A 22,104-nucleotide genomic window follows, 5' to 3' on the forward strand; every position below is an offset into this window, starting at 1 on the left:
GAGGAGAGGAGAGGAGAGAGAGAGAGAGAGAGAGAGAGAGAGAGAGAGAGAGAGAGAGAGATCGAGATCCAGACTCAAATATGGTGGAAGTTGAGGACCAGCAACCTGAAGTTATCTTCTGGCTTCCATATGTGTGTGCTTGGACACACAGAGATAGAGGACAGAGGCAGGAAGGTAGAAATGAATGAAAGGAAGGGTTGAGGGTGGGAAGCAGAGAGGGAGAGAGGGAAAGAGAGAGTTCTCAGTACTGTACAAGCCAGGAGAATGTGGAATTTTTAGAAAAAAATTAAAAAACGATGATAAATGATCACAATGAAGAAAGACACTTTCGTACAATAAAAAAAAAAGCTATTATGCAATATCCTCAATTCTCATGGAAAGGGCATTTCTTACCAAGAAAACAGTCCCAGAGGAATATAACACTCAGAGGCGATAGATAAATCATTACACAAGAGTAATGATAATGTGAATAATCTGAGAATATTAAATACACAAAGATTAAGCAATACAAGCCTGGAAGATGAGAGAGATGATGAGATTAGAGTATGGGGTCTGTCTGCTTCAGACACAGTTGTAAGAACATCCAAGCATCAGGTGTACAGCACAAGTTTTAAAGTAAACTAAAACCAAAGGCCCAATAAACAGCCAGGCTGGAGTGCCTCACATCTCAGTTACCAGAGAAGACAGTCCATTTGTGGGAAAAAGAAAAGAAGAAGACAGAAAAGAGGAAAAATGAGTAAAGCAGGTGAGATGAAACATGGGGAATTAATTAAAAGCTATCAATCCCGCCATCGTGATATACATGCAGGCCACTTGCCAAATCAAGGTAGGGGACTTCTGGATCAGAGAAAACAGCATGCGACCATGTGTTCTTTACCAGACTTATTACCAAATGATTACCAATTTTCCAAACAGACAAAGAGCAGCCAAGAGCAAGATGAAAAGAGGGTCACTGGCAAGTTCAGCCCAAGAGGGCTGCGAGCGCTGTGTTGCCATTAGAGAAGGCAGACTTCAATGGTCATGCTCTCCCCAAGGCAGAGAGCTTTGTGTTGACTGGTGTGTGACCTACTTTTTCTCTCCTAGGATGAACTCTGCATTTGCACTTTTGTCATTGTCCCACAGGAGGTGGCTGGCAGGGTGGCATCATGCTGCTTCCACTGCTCAAGGCAGGAGGTAACAACGTAGAAAATGTCTTTGGACATTTTCTAAGATAAGCTTTGTGTGGTGGTGGTGGTGGTGGTGGTGGTGGTGTGTGTGTGTGTGTGTGTGTGTGCGTGTGCGTGTGCGTGTATGTGTGTGTGTGTGTGTACACTATATCTGGTCAGAGTTACTGTTTTATACCACAGAGAGGTAAGTTTCTCCCACATAGCTCAGAAATATCTGTGTAATATTGGCAATATCTGTGCTCAGTATTAGCATTGCCACTGCTGTAATTACTCCATTACTGGCTCTGAGCATCTGTGAGAGGATGAAGAGGCTTCACGGAGCAGCAGTGGGGGAAGTAGATGTGCCTCTGTTTAGGCAGCAACTGCTTACAAAACTTGTTCATATGTGTGATGGTTTATATATGCTCGGCCCAGGGCGTGGCACTATTAGAAGGTGTGGCCCTATTGGAGTGGGTGTGTCACTGTGCATGTGGGCTATAAGACCCTCATCCTAGCTGCCTAGAAGGCAGTCTTCTGCTAGCAGCTGTCAGATGAAGATGTGGAATGCTCAGTTCCTCCTGTACCATGTCTGCCTGGATTCTGTCATGTTCCCACCTTGATGATAATGAGCTGAACCTCTGAACCTGTAAGCCAGTCACAATTAAATGCCATCTTTAGAAGACTTGCCTTGGTCATGGTGTCTGTTCACAGCAGTAAAACCCTAACTAAGACAACCTGGATGTTAATGTTATACTGGGTCAAGTGTCCTGGAGGCAGACAGGACATTAGTGTTATACTGGGTGTAATGGGAGGCCAGCTGGATGTTGAGAAGCCATTCCTTTCTTAAGAGACTTACTATATGTCTGCAGAAACAATAACAAAAGATTATGCATGTATAAAATTGAGGCTCAGCTATGGCACAGGTCTGGAGTCCTACGATGCTCGTCACAGAACTGGTAGAGATTCCAGTCTCTGGAAGTAGGACTAGCTGTTGAGCCCACTTCAGTGGGTAAGAATTTGGAAGTGAATGCCAAGAGGAAGGTGGGAGGCAGTGCTCCTGGGGCAGGCAGTGGCAGGCTGCAGGTAAAAGGAAGAAATTCCCAGCGAGGCTCAGAACAAGTTACTGAATAAACCTCTTCCCATTTGAGGGTCATCAGTAAGGAGCTAGGAACTCTGTGTCATAATGACTCTGCTGTTTGCACATAATTTTCTACCTTTCATCAGACCAGCCGCGAGATGCCAACCACTGTGACTTCCATGTGCTGGATACTCTGTGCAGAAGACTATGACAGGGACAAAGTTCTGCAGGGAAAGTATCATCCGCCAAATGTACAGCATTTGTAACTTCTCATTTCTGTGACCAAATAGTTAAAAACAACTTGAGAAAATGTTCATTTCAAATCACAGATTATGAGATTCAGGCCATCATGGCAGGGAGGCAAACCAGGGAGCCAAGATGGGGAAAACACTCAGCTGGAGTTTCCTCTCTCCCCTTCTCGTGCAGTCTGGTTCATGTCTGATTCATGTGATGGAACCATCCACATTCGGGATGGGTTTTCCCTCTTGTGTTAAACAGACCTGAGATCACCATCATGGATCTGCCCAGAGGTGGACCTCATCAGTGTCTACATGTTTCTTATTCCAATCAAGTTGAAAATCAACACTCAAGCTAACTACCATGCTCGCCTCTGCTTGACTTCCTTCTGAAAAGCAGAATTTTAATTCTTCCTTTAATTCTTCACAGCAAGAACTTCACTCTGACGTCCTTAGCATCCATCTGCCCTTGGCACTCATGTCTGCAGAAGGTTAACAGCTGGTGGGAACTCTGCACATTTTCATAAGTTCAGTGTTTAATTAACAAGTGAATGCTAATCTCATCAGCTCTTACGCAACCAGTAGAATATCCAGGGCTCAGAGAATGAGCAGACGGGTGACAGCACCGTCTCTCCATGACCACCATGGGATATCTGTTCAATTCTATCTGGAGGGCATTGTGAAAGACACACAACCCGTTCTAAGCCAGTTATGCATTAATAGTTTAGCTGTTGATAGTTAAACAATCACCACAGAACCCTACAAACATCAGAATAACCCATTAGAGGGATGCAAATTTCTTCCTAAAGTTACAACCGGCTACTGGAGACTCTTATTTTAGCATTTCTTTATTGGATGTTCAAGAGCATATGTCCTAATTTGCATTTTCTGAATGTGAAGCTGTTGGACAACTCTGAAAGTATTTATTATATTAGTCATTTGTGTTTCCTCTCCTCAGAACTACCTGTTTAGTTCATTGACCAATTTATTGATTAGCAGGTTTATGCATTTTAGTGTTTAATTGGTACATTTTTATACATTCTGGATATTCTTCAAAACTGACTATTACAGCTGACAAAGATTTTATCCCATTGTATAGGCAGTCTATTTCCTTTGCTAATAATTTTCTTTCATGTGATTTTCTATAACATCATTTGTCGATTCTTGGGCTACTTCCTGTACTACTGGAGTTTTGTTTCACAGATCTGTATCCATGTCTATAGCTTCAAGTGTTTCTTTTTCTCCCTAGTAGTCTTAGCCTTTCAGTTTTTGACTTAAGAGCATGGATACATTTGGGTTGATGTTTGTATGGGGTGAGGGATATGATGACTTCAGTTGGAATGGCTATCAAGACAGCGAATGACAACACATGTTAGAGAGGATGTTTGGAAAGAGGAACTCATTCATTGCTGGTGCAGCCAATACAGAAATCACTGTGGTTTTTCAAAACACTAAAAATAGAACTACCATATGACCCAGATAGATCACTCTCAGCATATACCTAAGGGACTCTGTAGCTTACTTAAGAGACATTTGCACACCCATGTTTATTGCTGCAGTCTTCACAACAATAAATTTAATGAAATCAGCATGGGTATCCATAAAAGTAGGAGTGGATAATGAAAATGTGAAACACACACACAGGCATTTTATGAAGCTATAAAGAAAAAGGAATTATGAAATTTAAAGGAAATAGGATGTAGCTGAAAAATCACATTAAGCAAGGTATGCCAGACTCAGAAACACAAATACCATACATCCTTTCTCATATGTGGATTACAGATCTTAATTTTCAAAATGAGACTGGGTCTTATTTTGTAGCCTCAACTGTCCTGGAACTCACTCCGTGGACCTAGCTGGCCTTGACCTTGTAACGATTCTCTTGTCTCTGTCTCTCAAAGCTAGGACTGCAGGTATACATTCATGTGGGAGTGAGCACGTATACATTGTGAAGGGATCATGAGCTGAGGCAGGGTTTGGGGTAGGTAACAAAGTGAAAAGGATAATTCTGGGGATGGGAGGGTTCAAGTGAGGGGAGAGATGGGGAGGGAGTGAACAGGGGAGGAAGGTTACCCAAAACAATGCATGTATGAAAATGCACCTTGGAAAGTTGTCCATTTTTCATGCTAATTTTAAAAGTAAATAACAAAGACAAATACTTTCAAGTTTAGCCTTTGCAGTCCCTAGCATATCTGGTCTTCTGAGGCAGACATTGGTTCATTTGTAGCTTTGAAATTTTCCCAGAATCACCAGAGAGTTACAAAGTGATTGTCAAGTGAGTGTCAAATAGATAACAGGGTTTGGGAAGCCCCCAGGAAGGGTGGTGGCAGTGAAAATGAAGAACTACCAATTTCGTCTTGATAGAACTTGGGGGTCCACTGTCTAGGGGCAGGAGGGATCAAGAGATGTGTTATTAATAATAAAGAGGCTGGAGTCTCTGAGGCCAAAAAGGGAGGCATGTGAAAGATCATAGTATTTTCTCAAAAGTAACAGACCCAACTCCTCCATGCTTGGCCTCCACATCAAAGACAAACACAGCTTCTCAGGCACAGGTGTGTAAACCAATGATCCCCTTGCTTTTGAAAAGATGACGTAAGCCATTTCAAAACAACAACTATTGCTTTGAGAACAGGGTTGCATTTGTAGTGGAGCCACAGTGTTAAACTTAGTGCTGACGACTCAAGAAGTGGGCTGAAGAGGGTTTGGGGAGACAAGGTGAGTCTGTGTGCTTTACCACCCCGGGAAGGCTATGGATCATGGGAAACCATGCATAGTCTCATAGTTAGCATTCTATTTTTATTTTATGTGAATGATATTTTAGCTGCACATAAATATATATGTGTGTCTGCATATATCAGATTGTGCATGCCTGATGTCCAACTTAGGTAGCCTTTTCTATTTTCCCTTGTATCCCATGAACAAGAGGAAACATTGGCTGATCTTCTGTCTCTCTTCTGGCTTTCTAAGATAGCTTTCATAGTGACCTGGCCAGCTATCAATACTTGAATAATATGGAACAATAAATAAAGAGATAATTTTCATATCTCAAACTAGTCTTCAGCTAGCATATAAGTTATAAAACTGCACAATAGTTGGCTTAAAATGCAAATAAGTAATACTTTTTCCATTTGTTAGGTTTCAAAGTTTTATATATTCAAATAGATTTAAAAGTTGTGTTAAAAGTATTTTAAGGGGCTGGAGAGAGATGGCTCAGTGGTTAAGAACACTGGCTGATCTTCCAGAGGTCCTGAGCTTAATTCCCAGTAACCACATGTTGAATTATAACCATCTATAATGAGATCTGGTGCCCTCTTTTGATCTGCAGGAGTTAAATAAATCTTTAAATAACCATGGTTTAAAAAAAAAATTTAACTGTCCTTTACATGAAAACCTCATACTTGCATTCACTGCTACAAGTAGTCTGAAAATCAGAGATGATTCAAAAATACTTGACAGAAAGGGACAAGCAATTCCATGGAGTATTATGGAGTGACGCCAACACTTTTTCTGGGTGCAGTGGTACACATTCACTTTCCCAGCTGTTCAGAAGATTCGGGTAAGAGGATATTAAGTGTGAAGCCAGTCTAGGCTACAGATTGAGGCCTCATCTCCAGGGTGAAGGAAAGCCATCCAACATTGTAATAGTGGTCAAATGAGCGCCTCAGTTGCCCATATGATACCTCGATTAACACCTAGGCTGTCTCCCCCACTGGCCTAAAGGGTGCTAGAAACCACAGTTATTCAAATATTCGCCAGTGATCCCCTTGCTTTTGAAAAGATGACGTAAGCCATTTCAATACGACAAAAACACTTCCTAAGGGAGTTCTGTATTTGAAACACCTACCAAAAGCTGTCCAGCGAAGCAGACAAAGAGGATGAAGATGAGGGAGAGAAATGCAGCTCCAAAGGAGAAGCCAAGGATGGACGTTCTACCAAGAAAGAAAAAGCAACAGGTTAGTTTGGAGGTCGTGTCCATCACTCTGGCAAGCACCAGTGGCGCTTCTCACCCAACTATGAATTTACTAAATCAGGATTTCAACCCTTGATTTAAAAAAAAAAAAAGAAATGAACTCAAATGAAATGTATGTCCTTGGAAGAGTGTTGACAGCCAAGGTGGAGCAACACACTATGACTGAATGAACCAGTCCCACAGCACTGAAACGTCATGGAAGAAAGGATCATTTTATACGACTCACATTTTGTTTGACTTTTCAATACTCCATCTATCTAAACCTTCCCCCGACTGGCCTCTTTCCTGTTAGTGGTGTCCGAGAATGTATTGTTTCTATGGATACCACCATGATTGCCTGGCACATCTCATCCTACCCTTATCACTGGTGTCCTGAGGCCACTGAATCTCCCGTGTCCTCCATACCTCCCATCCAGATTCATTGTTTTCCAACACGGACACAGTCAAATGTCTCCTGATCATCTAGGATTTCTTAGGGCAGGCCATGCACATGCTTCATCAAGCCAGCAAATGTGAAAAGCATGTCCACCCAAATAAACCTGCCCAGATGGTTTTCAGGCTAGGCGCACATATCCGCGGATAAAACAATTACTTGTGAGGATGAAGACTAGAGTTTGCATCCTTATCTCCCACATAACAAACCAGGTGGGTATGGAAGCCCACATTCCTAACACTCAGAGGGAGAGACCGTGGATCTCCAGGATAAGTCAGCACTAGCTGCATTGGTGAATTTCAGGTTCTACAAGAGATCTTTTCCCAGTAAATAAAACAGAGAGCGATAGAAGACACCAAACATCAACATCTGATCTCACATGCATGGGACTCACAGGTGAGTGCACGTGTGTGTGTGTGTGTGTGTGTGTGTGTGCGTGCGTGCCAGGGTTATGTAGAATCTAGCAGAGGTAGACACACACACACACACATACACCCCACAAATATATATGATAAAAATAACTTTATGTATTTCTGAGTGGTACTTTAAATAGTTAAAAAACTCAAAATCTTTAAGAGTCCTTAAATCCCATCCTAGAATTCAGGACTAAGACAAGGGTTAGAAGCCATTCTTCAGACCTTGGAGTTATAGACAGTTTCGAGCTGCCATGTGGGTTCTGGGATTTGAACCAGGGTCCTCTGGAAGAGTAGTCAGTGCCTTCAATCATTGAGCCTTGAAGTGACTGGAAGAACCAGATACAAATGACTAAATAAAACTGCAATCACACTCTAAGGACACAGCCTGAGACTCAAAAAGAGCAACAAGGCAAGCAGTTTGTGTACTGAGCAACACTTCAATACCTCATGATCGGGCACAATCTCTCCACCCACTACCTCCATTCCTCTGTACTATTTCAAGACATTATTATGGTGGCCTTGACAAGAGCTGCAAGCTTCAGTTCAAACCAACACTGAGCACTGGGCATAATGCTTTCGCATAAGGCAGTATAAGGCGCTGTACGGATTTCAGACCTAGACTGTTGACAGGCATCATGTGCCATCAGGCTTCAATTCCACAAAAATGAATGAGATGGGATCTCAGGGTTATGTAGACCCTAGCAGAGGCAGAGGCTAGGTGGGATCTCAGGGTTATATAGAATCTAGCAGAGGTAGATGCTAGGTGCTTCCTAAATTGTCTTACTCAGAACGTTGTCCTCTCAGAACACTCCAGGTCTCATTCCCTGGTGAGAAGCCAGCATAGATCCTGGATACCAACCTCTTCGTGAGGTTACCAAACACTACCAGACATTGCTCCTTAGGGGAGGGAATGTGTGCAATGAGCATCTCAGAGGTAGCAAGCAGCCATAATTATTAGTGGATCCCTCCACAAAACACACATGAAAGCAGGACAGAGTCTTTTTTGGCAATTGAAGGTTCTACCGCCCTCATGTCACATACACACCATGTCTACGTGGCTGTATTCGTTAATTAAAAAAGAATTTATTTATAGTATATGTGTAAATGTTGTTCCTGCAGGTATGTATGCATGTATGTGTGTATGTATGCATATCATGCATATGCCCACTGTCAGTGGAAGTCAGAAGTTGGCACTTCATCCTTTGGAGTTAGAGATAGGGATGGATGCTAGTTCTGGGAACATGGATCCTCTGCAAGAACAATAAGTGCTCTTAAGCACTGAGCAATCTCTTCAGCCTTTGTGTAATTGTGATGGTTATTCCCAATTGCTAATGTGACTATATCCAGAATGAATTCTAATCCAGAAATGGAGGGCATATCTGTGACCCAGATCTTGACTTGGGATGACACCATCTTTTGATCCAGATCTTGAGGTATACTGGCCATGAAAAGCTTAGTCCCAGGCAAGGTGGTACCTGCCTTTAATCCCAGGAGACAGAGGTCAAGACCAGCCTGGGATAGTCCAAGTTCCAAGTAAAGAACAGGTTAAGTCCAGACATGGTGGTGCACACCTTTAATCTGGGCTATACCTTCTGCTGGAGACCTACATAAGGACATTGGAAGAAGGAAGCCTTTCTCTTCTCTGCCTGCCTGCATCGCCAGCACATCTGCTGGAACCCGCTTCCTCAGGATTCTGGCTTACGCAGAAGACCAGCTGAAAACCTAGCCTCGTGTGACTGAGCAACTACTAGATTCTTGGACTTCCCACTCACAGCTGCCCACTGTTGGGGTAATTAGGCTGCAGATTGTAAGTCACTTCCTTAATATATAGAGACATTTCATAAGTTCTCTGACTCTAAAGAACCCTGACTAATACAGCAATTATAATTTTGACTGATAGCTTCTTTTACTATCAGGCATTCCATAATTCTACCCAGTTTGTTGATTCTGTTGCTTGGGTCAATCTTGATAATGCTGACAGGAAATTACCTATTTTTATTTGTATTTTCAAATGTAAAAATTCTATGTAACATCTTCAACACAATTCCTGAACCCGAGGCTCAGGAATCATTGTGGCAAAGAAGGTGGGTGGCAAGACTGTAAGAATGAGACGAAGGGGAGATTTGCTGTGGGATTGTTAACCTCGAAATGCCAGAGAGGCTACACAAGAAGTGTGCGCTCATCAACATGGATACCTAAACAAGACCTGGACACCATCACTACCAAAAGAACACGCTAAGACAGAAAGGAAAGCGCATGGGTTTTCAACACTAGACAAAGATCCATGGCAACTGGGAATGCTGAGAACCAGAGAAATGGTCTTCCCCAGGGAGGAGCTGCCTGCCTCCAGAATTGGTTTTCCATTATCACATGGTCAACCCTGAGATCTTATGCAATAGCAATTAAAGAAAAAGAGGTCATAAATTTGAGTAAGAACAAAGCAGGGGTGGGGAGTATTGGAGGAGATAGAAGAAAATAATATGATTGGAAGAAAAAAATGGAAGAAGGAAAATAATGTAATTTTAATTTCAAAAATAAGTTACAAAAATCTGATATAACATTGTCTTTTTTTTAAAAAAAACTTCTTTCGCTTTTTTATTAGATATTTTCTTTATTTACATTTCAAATGCTATCCCGAAAGTTCCCTATACCCTCCCCCTGCCCCTGCTCCCCTACCCACCCACTCCCACTTCTTGGCCCTGGTCTTCCCCTGTACTGGGGCATATAAAGTTTGCAAGACCAAGGGGCCTCTCTTCCCAATGATTCCCGACTAGGCCATCTTCTGCTACATATGCAGCTGGAGACATGAGCTCTGGGAGTACTGGTTAGTTCATATTGTTGTCTCACCTATAGGGTTGCAGACCCCTTCAGTTCCTTGGGTACTTTCTCTAGCTCCTTCATTGGGGGCCCTGTGTTCCATCCTATAGATGACTATGTGCATCCACTTTTGTATTTGCCAGGCACTGGCATAGTCTCACACAAGACAGCTATATCAGGATCCTTTCAGCAAAATCTTGCTGGCATATGCAATAGTGTCTGGGTTTGGTGGCTGATTATGGGGTGGATCCCTGAGTAGGGTAGTCTCTGGGTGGTCCATCCTTTTGTCTTAGCTCCAAACTTTGTCTCTGTAACTCCTTCCATGGGTATTTTCTTCCCTATTCTAAGGAGGAATGAAGTATCCACACATTGGTCTTCCTTCTTCTTGATTTTCTTGTGTTTTACAAATTGTATCTTGGGTATTCTAAGTTTCTGGACTAATATCCACTTATCAGTGAGTGCACATCAAGTGACTTCTTTGTGATTGGGTTACCTCACTCAGGATGATATCCTCCAGATACATCCATTTGCCCAAGAATTTCATAAATTCATTGTTTTTAATAGCTGAGTAGCCAACTCTGTAAGATATCCCTAGCTTTACAGTAGTGGCACATTAACCTTTGTGGTAACCCAGATTAATTGGATTTATTACTACTTACTAGGAGGGAGTTCAGCTAAAACCCAGCCAACTTTTTGTTTGCTGGAGAGGTCCCAGACCCTAGAAGAGAACGTGCTAACGTCATTTTCCTAAATCCTTATAGCAGGGAACACTGGCACCCATGTCATCACTGTTCACATAGACACTCATGTCTTCTAAGGTTGTTATGTTCTGAATGCTTGTGTGCTTCTAAACTCATATGTTAAACTCTTAGGACCAAGGCACTGTCATGTGGATAAGGGCCCTCTGGGATGTGAGTAGGTCGTCAGAGCGGAGATACTCTCCAGCCATAAGAGGCTCCTCATCAGAGCCTATCCAACTCTGCCACCCTCACAATGGACTTCTGTTTTCTAAAATCCTGTGAAATAAATTCCTGGTTTTTGTTTTTTGTTTTTTTTACACAATACGAAGTCTAGATGGTACTTTGTAACAGCAGACACCTGGGGACAAGAAATACCACAAGTCAAAGTAGTGGTTGGTCAAAAGCTCTTAAATACCGCCATTTATCCAGACTGTTGTTTCAAAAGCGTGCTCTGGCCCATTAAGCATACCAAGATGTTTGCGCAACTTAATCAATTTTAATTAACATTCTTGTTGCAAAGCTGTTTCCTTTAAACATATGAGTATAATTGGTTTATATACTTACTGAAAAGTAAATTTGACTCTTTCTTGCCATGAAGCAAGAAAAATTACCCCTTTCAGTGGTGATGTTGGACTCTGGCACTTTAATCGGTTGTATTGTTACGTTCATGGAAAGGGCTGATTGGAGACTAAGTCCTTTCCTCCTCTGTGATTTTGCCTTTACGAGAGAAGGGCACCCCAACAAGGCCAGAGGAGGGCACCCCAACAAAGCCAGAGGAGGGCACCCCAACAAGGCCAGAGGATGGCACCCCTAACAAAGCCAGAGAAGGGCACTCCTAACAAAGCCAGAGAAGGGCACCCCTAACAAAGCCAGAGAAGGGCACCCCTAACAAAGCCAGAGAAGGGCACCCCTAACAAAGCCAGAGGAGGGCACCCCTAACAAAACCAGAGGAGGGCACCCCTAACAAAGCCAGAGAAGGGCACCCTAACAAAACCAGAGGAGGGCACCCCTAACAAAACCAGAGGAGGGCACCCCTAACAAAGCCAGNGGCACCCCTAACAAAACCAGAGGAGGGCACCCCTAACAAAGCCAGAGAAGGGCACCCCAACAAGGCCAGAGAAGGGCACCCCTAACAAAACCAGAGAAGGGCACCCCTAACAAAGCCAGAGAAGGGCACCCCTAACAAAGCCAGAGAAGGGCACCCCTAACAAAGCCAGAGAAGGGCACCCCTAACAAAGCCAGAGACACTCATTCTGGGGGAGAGAAACCCAGCAGGAGCACTGTCTCCTAAAGCCCACAACGCATGCTTATCATAATCCACTGCATTAAATAAATACGGATGCCTTTTTTTTTTTTAGGAATTCAACTCAAGGTGATAAGACCCATGGCATTTCTTCCTCTCCACCCTGACTCGTTCCTCCCTCCACGGAAGACTGTTCCACTCTATTTAGACTTTTTTGAGTTGGATTCATCAAGGGTAATAATGGAGGAACAGAACACTCAATTATAAGTTATCATGGAATAATTCGAAGTCTCCTTTGTAAAGGATACAACTTCAACATGAAAGGCCTTCAGTAGCAGTTGAAAACAAAAAGAAGTGAAAGTTTAGGAGAAGGAAAGGCATTCATATCCTTGGTGTAAAAACTGAGTCCCGGGCTCCTCATTTTCCCTCAAACCTGTCCTTTCCATCGTAGGATGTTTTCCTTTTGCAGAATGTCAGGTATTCTTCTAGCCCCTCAAATGAAGCACACAAACAAAACTCCGCAAAACAACCCTCTGAGCATTTTTATACCTGATGGAGCAGCAAGAATCATCTGCATCAGGTTTTATACTTCAGCTCAGAAGTAGACCATTTTTTTTTTTTTAATCACGTTCAGTGCCATCTCCATGAAAACCACATCTTACTCGGTCCTGTATCTTCCCTTCCTGTACAGCACCCCCAGGGCACAGCCAGATCGTCACCTCTGCTTTAAATCTCTCACGGCTCCTCAAAGCGCTGGGTAAGCTATCTGTAGTTCTTAGGGTAGGCTGCAGTACAGGAACTACCAAAACCTGCCTGGACACTGCTTCTCCTGTCCCTTCAGGTGTCTGTTCTCCTGAGGTGTGCTCTAGGTTTTGATTACCCACCGAAGCAAACTACCTCTGTCACAGCTACCCTTATTCCAAATGCCAAGGGAATCAAGTCAATGCTACCCTTATTCCAAATGCCAAGGGAATCAAGTCAATGCTACCCTTATTCCAAATGCCAAGGGAATCAAGTCAATTTCTAGTGGGTATGAATGACACAGCTTTTGCATTATTTTCCTCTTTTGAGAGAATAGTAAAAATGGCCCTTTGAAAAGAGCATTAAAGAATTACTGAAAATATATCTTTAAATGAGTAAGGAAATTGACAGAGTCTAAGTAGAAATAATGGTTTTGAGACTGCAATTTTGCTATTAAATGTTCTTAAGTAAAGTATCGTTATTATTCGCTTAGCTAGGGATAATGAGACACAAGATACTTAACTAAACATTATTAATAAAACATATCCTTGCTTCAACAACTTTTGCAATGCAACGCCTGATTTAATAGAATCATTGACTTTGACAGATAATTTGAATAAAATAATTGAAATATGCCCCATATTTGATTATTATTTGGTCTTTGAAAGAATTTCATATTTATAACAAAATTCTGCATACACAGTACAGGCAGAGCAGCAAAAACATCCAGAATAGAGGGGTCCATTGATAATTTCATTAATTCTTTTTAAATCCTAAGACTAGAGCCAGGTTCCACAAACAGCCGGGTATAAAGAAGGTTGCAGAACCTCGTTCAGGGAAACACTTTCCTCCACTGACCAGTTCCAAGAAGAAAATCCCCCTGTTAGCAATTCACCTGCTCACTCACTCCGTCCTGACCCTTGCTTGCCATTTTTGATTTCAAAAAAAAAAAAAAAAAAAAAAAAATGCCAGCAGGCGATAGATGTAACTACCTTGATTTGTCATTTACCTCATACCTACAATTATGAAAATGTCACACTGTATCCCATAGGTACAATTATCTCTTATTAACCAGAATGCAAAAGTTATAGCTACACAGATACGCACTCATACATTGTGAGAAGGACTGGGGAGGAAGATGCTGGCTCGCTGTAACACAGTGGAGTCAGAAAATAAGTAAGAGTGTCTCAGCAAGAGTGAGATGTATTAATTCAATGAAAACACTTCACACAGATTAGGTAAGAAATAAAATTTCTAGGTCCAGGAACAGCATCAAACACTGAGGGGCACTGACACTTGACAAACCTAAGGGGACCAGGAGCTGATGCAGTCTTTGTAGTCTGTGATTTAATATGTATTAAAGTAAGAGGTGCACCCATGAATTTGGTTAACTGGGAGCTGGAGTTAAAACTGTGTTTTAGTGAAGTCAGAGGCCGTGAAGAGCTGTCCTCGGGGAAGAACACATCTCTGGGACCCTAAGTCCTTCATCATAAAAAGGCCATCATCAATAGTCAAGATCCTCAATCTCCCTCCACACCAGGGATGCTGATGGAAGTTACTACCCATGACCTACTAAGCGCCACAATGTCCCTTTAGGGATGGAACCAAAGACGGTCCCTTGAGCAGGTGAGTCCCAGAGGTCCCTGACACTAAAAGCAACCTCATGGCGATGCCTTTATACCAGAGAATGAATGAGGTGCCTGTAAACCAGAGCCCTTGCAATGGAACCATGTCTAAGTAGGAAGTAGTGAAAGGAGAAACTGAAGGAAAACTGTATAGCCTGCAGCTCAGAATGGAAATGATGTAGAGATAGGAACTCTGGGATGGGAGGGAAGCAATGGGACCGGAGTTGACTCCTGTGCGGGCGGGTGGATCCTGAACTCAGAAAAGGCCACACTTAGTCACATAGGCATACAGGAACAAAACAAAACAAAAAACCAAAATAAAACAAAAAACCCAAAACAATAACAACAACAACCACTATCACCAAAGCAAAAACCAAACCAAAACAAAAACAAAAACAGAAAAATAAAACATAAGAGACAAAAGCTCTTAAAGGATTCAGGACATGCAGATTTCACACAAAGGTATGCAAGGAGCCTGCAATAGCAGAGAATGGGACGAATCTACTTGAATTATACACGTGGGAATCTGCACTTCAGAACCAGCAGAAGAATTAAAGAATTTGTTTAATCCTTTAAATGTTAGGAATATGAATTCAACTAAAGTTAACACAAGATAAGATAGTAGAGATGAGGGCACTCGTAAGCAAATACAACAAAAATATCAGTTGAACAATGCCACATCAATATGAATTAGGACTGAACAAATTAAAAAGATAATCTAAAAAACACACATAAATCCAAACAGTGCCCAGAGGAAGGATCACGATTGCAGTGCACAGGACAGTCTTAGCACTTGAAAAGTCTGTGTGGTGGGTACTGGGGTGTTTGTGACAGTGCTTTTCTGTATCTTTAAAACATTCAAAAGCAAACGTCATTTAAATAGGAATAAACAGGGCTAGTATGAGAAAGGTGAAGGAAGAAACGCAACGAGAGCTTGGAGGTAGGCAGGGGACCGGGCCATGAGACATCTGTCAACACCAGCAGGGAAGGTGGTCAGTGTGGACTCCACAGGGCTCATGTTCAATGGTCAACTTGTTGTTCAACGTAAAACCAAGTACTGGATGAAGCTTGTGAGAGTGGACTTCCCTGGGCTCATCAAGATGTGTCAGAAAACAAGAGACAAGAAAATCAAAGACAACCCTGCCAATCAGCGTGGCGTGGTGCAATGTCCTCTTTTCCTCTTTTTTATTTTTGTTTTTTTTTTTTTATATTTTTATTTTTAAGAACTTATTTGCAATTTCTTTCTTAAAACTAAGAACTATGAAGTGTTTTTTTCTCTCAGTCTTTTGTCTTCCTTGAGGATTTTTTTTTTTAAACAACCATTCATATTTCCAGTGATCAACAGCCCCTGCATCATTTAGGATGTAGTTAATATAGAGGTTCGCCCAACGGATAGATGCAGGAGAACGAACTTATGCACTTGCCAGTGGTGGTGGGCCCCAGCTCCCTGGGCGATCATGACTCCATGACAAACTTCTGCTCCCCAGCAGCCTGAGTGGAGCACAGACATTTCTCTCATGTACCAGCTGCTTCGGGCCTGGTACTAGAAAGGAATTTAATTTGTTGGCATTTTTGAACGGAAGGCTGATCAGCTGACAGTGGGAAATTTCACTGAGGAATTATTATTATTATTTTTTAAGGCAGAGAAGAAGGGTGCTTTTGGGGGCCCATGCCTGCTGAAGCTAATTTGTAGAAAAGGAGGAAATCTGGTGGGAACCTCTCCAAAACTGGGGAGACGGCTGAGGAACTGTGTGCGTGAGTAATGCCCTGGCTGGCTATCACTCCTGTGAGTGCCAGGGTTCTGGCTCAGTGCCCAGGATGAAAACCTTTGTCGTATAGAGGGGAAGACAGTGCTTGCTTCTAATTGCTAAGCATCTTTATCAGGAAAGGATGCCACTCAATCTAAGCAGGCTAGCTGCCCACAAATCCTGGCTGCACTACACAGGATAAACGGCAGCACCATATTGAATCCGGTAGACTGAAAATGCTTTTTTCTTTTCTTTTTTTTTTTTTTTTTCTTTTGGCTCCTACAGAATAGGCAGTGACTAGAGAAAATCTATTTCAGAAAATTATATATATATACCCATTTATTATAAGAAGGATGAATTTCCTAAAACTTTCTTTAAGCTATAAAACAAAAGTCATCTTCTTGGGAGACAGCCATGTGAAGTAAGTGTGAGAGGAAAGACCCTTTCGGAATTAGGAGGGCAAAAGCAGTGAATAGCGCTCGGGGTAAAGAGCTTGTAAGCAGAAGGGACTGTTCTGAGCAAGCCTGCCTTGATTCTACGTGGGGATGGGACTGGATCGCTGGTCGGGATACTGCTCCTGTCTGTCGAATGGCACTGGAACCGGACCTCGGGCTTGTTATGGCGGAGTTAGACTGTTTCTATCCCCCAATTTTGGCCCATCTCCTAAATGATGTTAGGTCATTACTTTTGAGGGAGGATTGGTACAGAAACCTTTATCAGTGCTCCATTGATGCCCATCAGGGATCACTATTTTCCCTTGTCAAAAGACTGGAACCTATTCCTGTTCTTGGATCGAGACCTTGCATTTTAAGTTACCCCCAAAGCGTTAATCCAGCTGGGCCTGTCAATCACCTGACAAGGGGCCACTTCTACGGAAGGCTGATTCACCTTGAGCCATGCTAAGGTGATGGGGGGAATAATGTACTTTCCCTTATCAGACACTCTGCCCTCAGAACTGTCACTTGCTGAGGGCTAGGCTAAGCCTGCCTGATTTTCTGAATTACTTGGCAAAGTGTAAGCTTTCCTTTTCTCCATCTCTTTCTTTCAGACACTTGCCAAAGTCCTGACCTTTAAAGAAAGAGTGAGGGCAGCTTCTCTCTCTCTCTCTCTCTCTCTCTCTCTCTCTCTCTCTCTCTCTCTCTGACATTTCTTCCATACAGTTGCTTACAAATGGCCCAGGTTTCTTTCTCTTTTCTCCTTTCCCTGCAGGAATTCTCTAAGATTTAGAGCTTAACTGTGCTGCTTTTCCTTTCTTTTTTTCTTTCTTTTTTTTTTTTTTTTTTTTTTTTTTTTTTTTTTTTTTTTTTTTTGGTTTTTCAAGACAGGGTTTCTCTGTGTAGCTCTGGCTGTCCTGGAACTCACTTTGTAGACCAGGCTGGCCTCGAACTCAGAAATCCGCCTGCCTCTGCCTCCCGAGTGCTGGGATTAAAGGCGTGCGCCACCACGCCCGGCCTGCTTTTCCTTTCTAATAAAACTTTCTTCACGGCTGCCTCTGAGTCTGTTCCTAAACTCTCTTACTCATGAGTCTAAGAACATGGAGATGAGACTCCGGTTTCCCCAGTTACAATATAATGTCTTTTGTCAGCTGGTGAAACCTGAAGGATTCTATCCTAAAATACAGGACCTGCATGGCTCACATTGCACCCTGTGTGCACGTCTCTCTTAAAACCAGCTGGAACCTGACCTATGACAGAGGGCAGATTCCAGACGGAAGAAGGGTGCAAGACTCACAGAACATACAAAAAAAAAATGGAGGAATGGCATTTGTAGAGCAGGGGTTCATCTTTACCCCATGACACTGTGTATGTACATATGTGCACACAAATATGTGCAGGGGTGTTTTCCTCTGCATGTGTGTTGTGGAGGCCAGAAGTTGGCACCAGGTACCTTCTCCTATTGCTCTCTGTCATATTTTTCAAGACTGAGTTTTTCATCTAACCTGAGGCTTGCCATTTTGGCTAGAATAGCCGACCCAAAAGATCCCAGGATCCACTTGTCTCTGACCCCATCCTGTGCTGGAGCTGCAGGATGTGTTGACAGACTGTGTTTTTGTTTTTTGTTTTTTTTTTTAACTGTAGGAGTTAGGGCCTTCATGTCATTTTCTCGTGCTGATTATTTGAGCAGTTTATCACCGAACCATTTCTTAAGCTCCAACAATGGTGTTAAAATTAGAAAGGGCACTGATTGGTCTGAAGATGGGGCATAACAGCAGGGTGCTCAACTCACATGCGTAAGGCTCTGGGTTTGGTCTCTGACATTGTAAGAAATCAGAACACCTTGCATCATCAGATCAGAGGATAATTTCTGGCTTTCCTTATAGAAATTATTCCCTGATCTGATGATGCCCAGTCTCAAGAATCGAGGCCAACATGCTTTATCTACAAAGAGCTCAATTGCAAGGTGTTATTTTCACATGGCCACCAAAATCCTCATTACGTCTCAACTACCGTGATATGAAGAATGGCCCTGTTTGTAAAAGAACATGCTTGCACATCCTTTAGACACACCCAGGCTTCGGGAGAGAGGCCCAGCAGCTGAGAATCCTAAGGCGGCGGGCTCATGAACTTACTTTGGCACTACAAGAATCTGTACAATGAAGATGCAGAGGAAGATGAGGCAGGCACAGGTCACGTAGTACTTGAATGCTGGCAGTGCAGTGGCTCGGTACTGAGGAAGAAAAGGACACCGTGAGAGATGGTTGATGGCTGCCCCCGGAAGAGTTACACAGAGCTAGCTACCCAGCAGCCTTGTATCTGGGGCACGATGACGCTTGCGAATTGCCGATTTCAGCAGAAACAAGCTATTGGCTGCTCATCCCAGTTCCTCAAGTGTCCTGCCTCCAAATGTACTTTGAGTGACTTGCAAAGGCTGTAGTGTATGCGTAAATGCTCGAGAGCCACGGATAACGGGTTTAAGCCAGTAAGGAAGGAAGCAGCCCAGAAGGAAGCCGAGTGGGAGGGCTCAGTGGATCCTGTCTGGGTCCTAGTTTCTCCAGTCTATTATTATTTGGAGAAAGAGAATGACTTTCCAAATAATAACACTTTTAAACAGTCATATGCAATGCACACATTTCAACATTCTGTTTCATCATGTATCTCAGGGCTATTTAAAGCGTTGAATGAAGGTAGGAGACAGAAGGTGTGTGGCATTGGTTCTGAGGCTGGCTCAGGGAGCCTCCTTTCTCTTGTCTAGCACCATTAGCAGGGGTTCTGTCTGCTATGCAGGACCACTGCTCTCAGCTGACAGGAACACAAAGCCAGGCACCACTGTAGCCCTGATGACTGTGGCCTTCGCCCTAAGTGATTTATAACTCTGAATGCTTTCAGAACAAAATGCAAAATACCGACAAGACACCCACAGGGAGGCAGAAACTATTTCTGGACCTGCCTCTGGTTGAAGGAACTGAAGGCCAGAATTCATTTTAATATTAATGATTGATAGGCTAAGGAACTGGCAGTGCGTGAAGCCCTAGTTTCTGCATCAGGAAGAGCGAAGGCAGTCTTCCAGGCAGGAAGCTATGCTGATTTCCAAAACGAGGCTCATAAAGAGTGGAAGGAGACAAAGTTTTATGAACTGGCACTGTAAGTTCTTGCAGATGCTCTCAGGTCCTATCGGCTACATCCGCCTAGCCTGGTTCCAGAGTTAGAAAGAAACAGATGCGGTTCTTAGATGTGAGCCTCTCCGGTTTTGGTGTTGAAAGACAGCAGCTCTCCTTTTCGTCTCTTACGATTCTTTCTCCATATGTTTGCCTGCATTCTCTCCCCTTTCACTGGAAGTACGGGTTGTGGGTGCTAAAGTTCCGGCACTCTCCAAACTTCGCCCTAGCGCTGACATCCGCAGATGCGCACACGTGGGGAGAGTGCGTCCCGTCGCTCCAAAGCTGCGGCCTTAATGACGACTGCTTATTAGAATTTTGTTCCTACTGAATTTTGTGTCTTAATATCCAGGACACTTTGCATGCTGATGAAGGTGCGTCATTAGCATAATTGCTGGAATGTGATTAGACCCTATGCATTCTGTTCCTTCCTTAGCTTTTAACTTCTCCGGAGCTTTGCATGGAGATGGTTTGGATTTGCCTTTTGGTAATAATCAAGGGTTTTGGTAATAATCAAGGGTTTTGGTAATAATCAAGGGTTTCTAGCAGGAAGGAAGAGTGTGGCCGTTACGTAACAAACACTCTTTAGCATCTCCTAGCATCACTCCAGGGTGAGATGTTATTAAGTAATAAGTTGGTAAAAATTTTTAGACAAAGTATTTTACCAAGAAAGTGGCAAGTGATCTTGGTGTACCAGGTATACCAAGGGGACTTGGGAGAGCCTATAAAATCCACCGTCATGGACTCTGAAAGACTTTTACTTTTTAAAAATTTTCTTTTATTGAATATTTTCTTTATTTATATTTCAAATGTTATCCCCTTTCCCCGTTTCCCCTCTGGAAATCCCCATTCCATCCCCTCTCCCCCTGCTTCTGTGAGGGCCTTCTCCTATCTATCTACTCACTTTTGCCCCACTGCCCTGGCATTCCCTACACTGGGGCTTAGAGCCTTCATAGGACCAAGGGCCTCTCCTCCCACTGACGCCCAACAAGGCCATCCTCTGCAACATATTCAGCTGGGGCCATGGGAGGCTCCATGTGTACTCTCTGAAAGGCTTTTGGATGTTTTCATTCAGTTTTCTAGAAAACAATGAGCTGAGTCTTCTGTGCAGAATATTCATAACAGTCACGCAAATGTTACCACTAACCTACTCATTTTGTTCAAACCAAGCATGTAATGATGTGGTTGGGTGATGGATGTGGCTTCTGAACCATGTTCCTCCTTTCTATCAACACAAAGCAGGAAGTGAGTGGTGTTCAGGTGGCTTAACAGAACTGCACATCCTTCCTGGGGAGACTTTTAAACCTGTGCTTAGCAGATCTGTAAAAGTCAAACATCTGCTGTTTTTCTTTTCTTTTTTTTTTTTTTTGAGCCTAAACCAGCTCATTAAGACTCATGGTACCATCATATACAGATGCAGCAAAGGTAAAAGTTTGAGTTTTCTAACCTTCCTAACACAGATGTTAAATGTAAACCTCAGACTTTTGTCAACAAGTCAGAACAATTTGTGTAACAACATTGTCAATTTATTGGAAATATTTTTTCTTTTAATGTAGAGGTTCTCAACTGGTGCGTGGGTCATTAAACCCTTTGGTGGGGTTAAATGACCCTTTCAGAGGGGTTGCCCAAATCCATTGGAAAATACAGATATTTACATTGTGAATCATAACAGTAGCAAAATTATAGTTATGACATAGCAGTGAAAATAACATTATGCTTTGGGGTCACCAGAACATGAGGAACTGAATTCAAGGGATTCAGCATTAAGAAGGTTCAGAAACACTGTTTAAAAGACTTTTCTGAGAGAATTAAACACAAAAAGTCAAACATTAGCTATTATTGTTTTTTTTTTTTCTTGCTTTTTTCTGAATCTCAACCGTATATCATTTACTACCAGGAGTGCAGAGAATACCGCTGGGTCAGAGAAAGCAGCTGGTGAAAAGGAAATGTAACGAAAGAGTGCCCAGGAGCAGTGGAGGTGAGGTACATACACAGCGCTGACCCAGTTAGCAATGGTGCAGACTGGGGTTGCAGACATCAGTGCCCTAGGTACATGTCTGAAAATCGTCAGAGAGCAAATTCAACAAATGTTTCAAACACAGATATTAGTGAAGTATTTAACCAAAAACTATATTAAAAACATCCACTCAGTTTCATGATTGATATCAAAACTACATTTCAGAAAGAAATTCATAATAAAGAGGAAAAATGGCTTACTTCTTTTTCTATATTTTTGTTATAGAAAAACAGGGAGATTCTTTGAATGTCTTCTGACTTGAGCCACTGCCTGGAGGTGAGGAAGACAGACAACATCAAA

General features: G+C 42.7%; 1 protein-coding gene across 1 annotated transcript in view; it reads right to left on the reverse strand.

Annotated features, from left to right (window-relative positions):
* Nucleotides 1–22,104, reverse strand: part of Adcy2 (adenylate cyclase 2) — a 384,313-nt gene that overhangs the window by 74,634 nt on the left and 287,575 nt on the right. The window contains exons 13-15 of the mRNA XM_021208196.1: nt 22,005–22,074; nt 18,762–18,859; nt 6,304–6,388 (exon numbers count right to left, since the gene is read on the reverse strand). Of these exons, the coding sequence (XP_021063855.1) occupies nt 6,304–6,388; nt 18,762–18,859; nt 22,005–22,074 (253 nt within the window). The remainder of the gene's footprint in view (nt 1–6,303; nt 6,389–18,761; nt 18,860–22,004; nt 22,075–22,104) is intronic.

This window comes from Mus pahari, chromosome 11, assembly GCF_900095145.1.
Source record: "Mus pahari chromosome 11, PAHARI_EIJ_v1.1, whole genome shotgun sequence".
Classification (NCBI taxonomy): domain Eukaryota; kingdom Metazoa; phylum Chordata; class Mammalia; order Rodentia; family Muridae; genus Mus; species Mus pahari.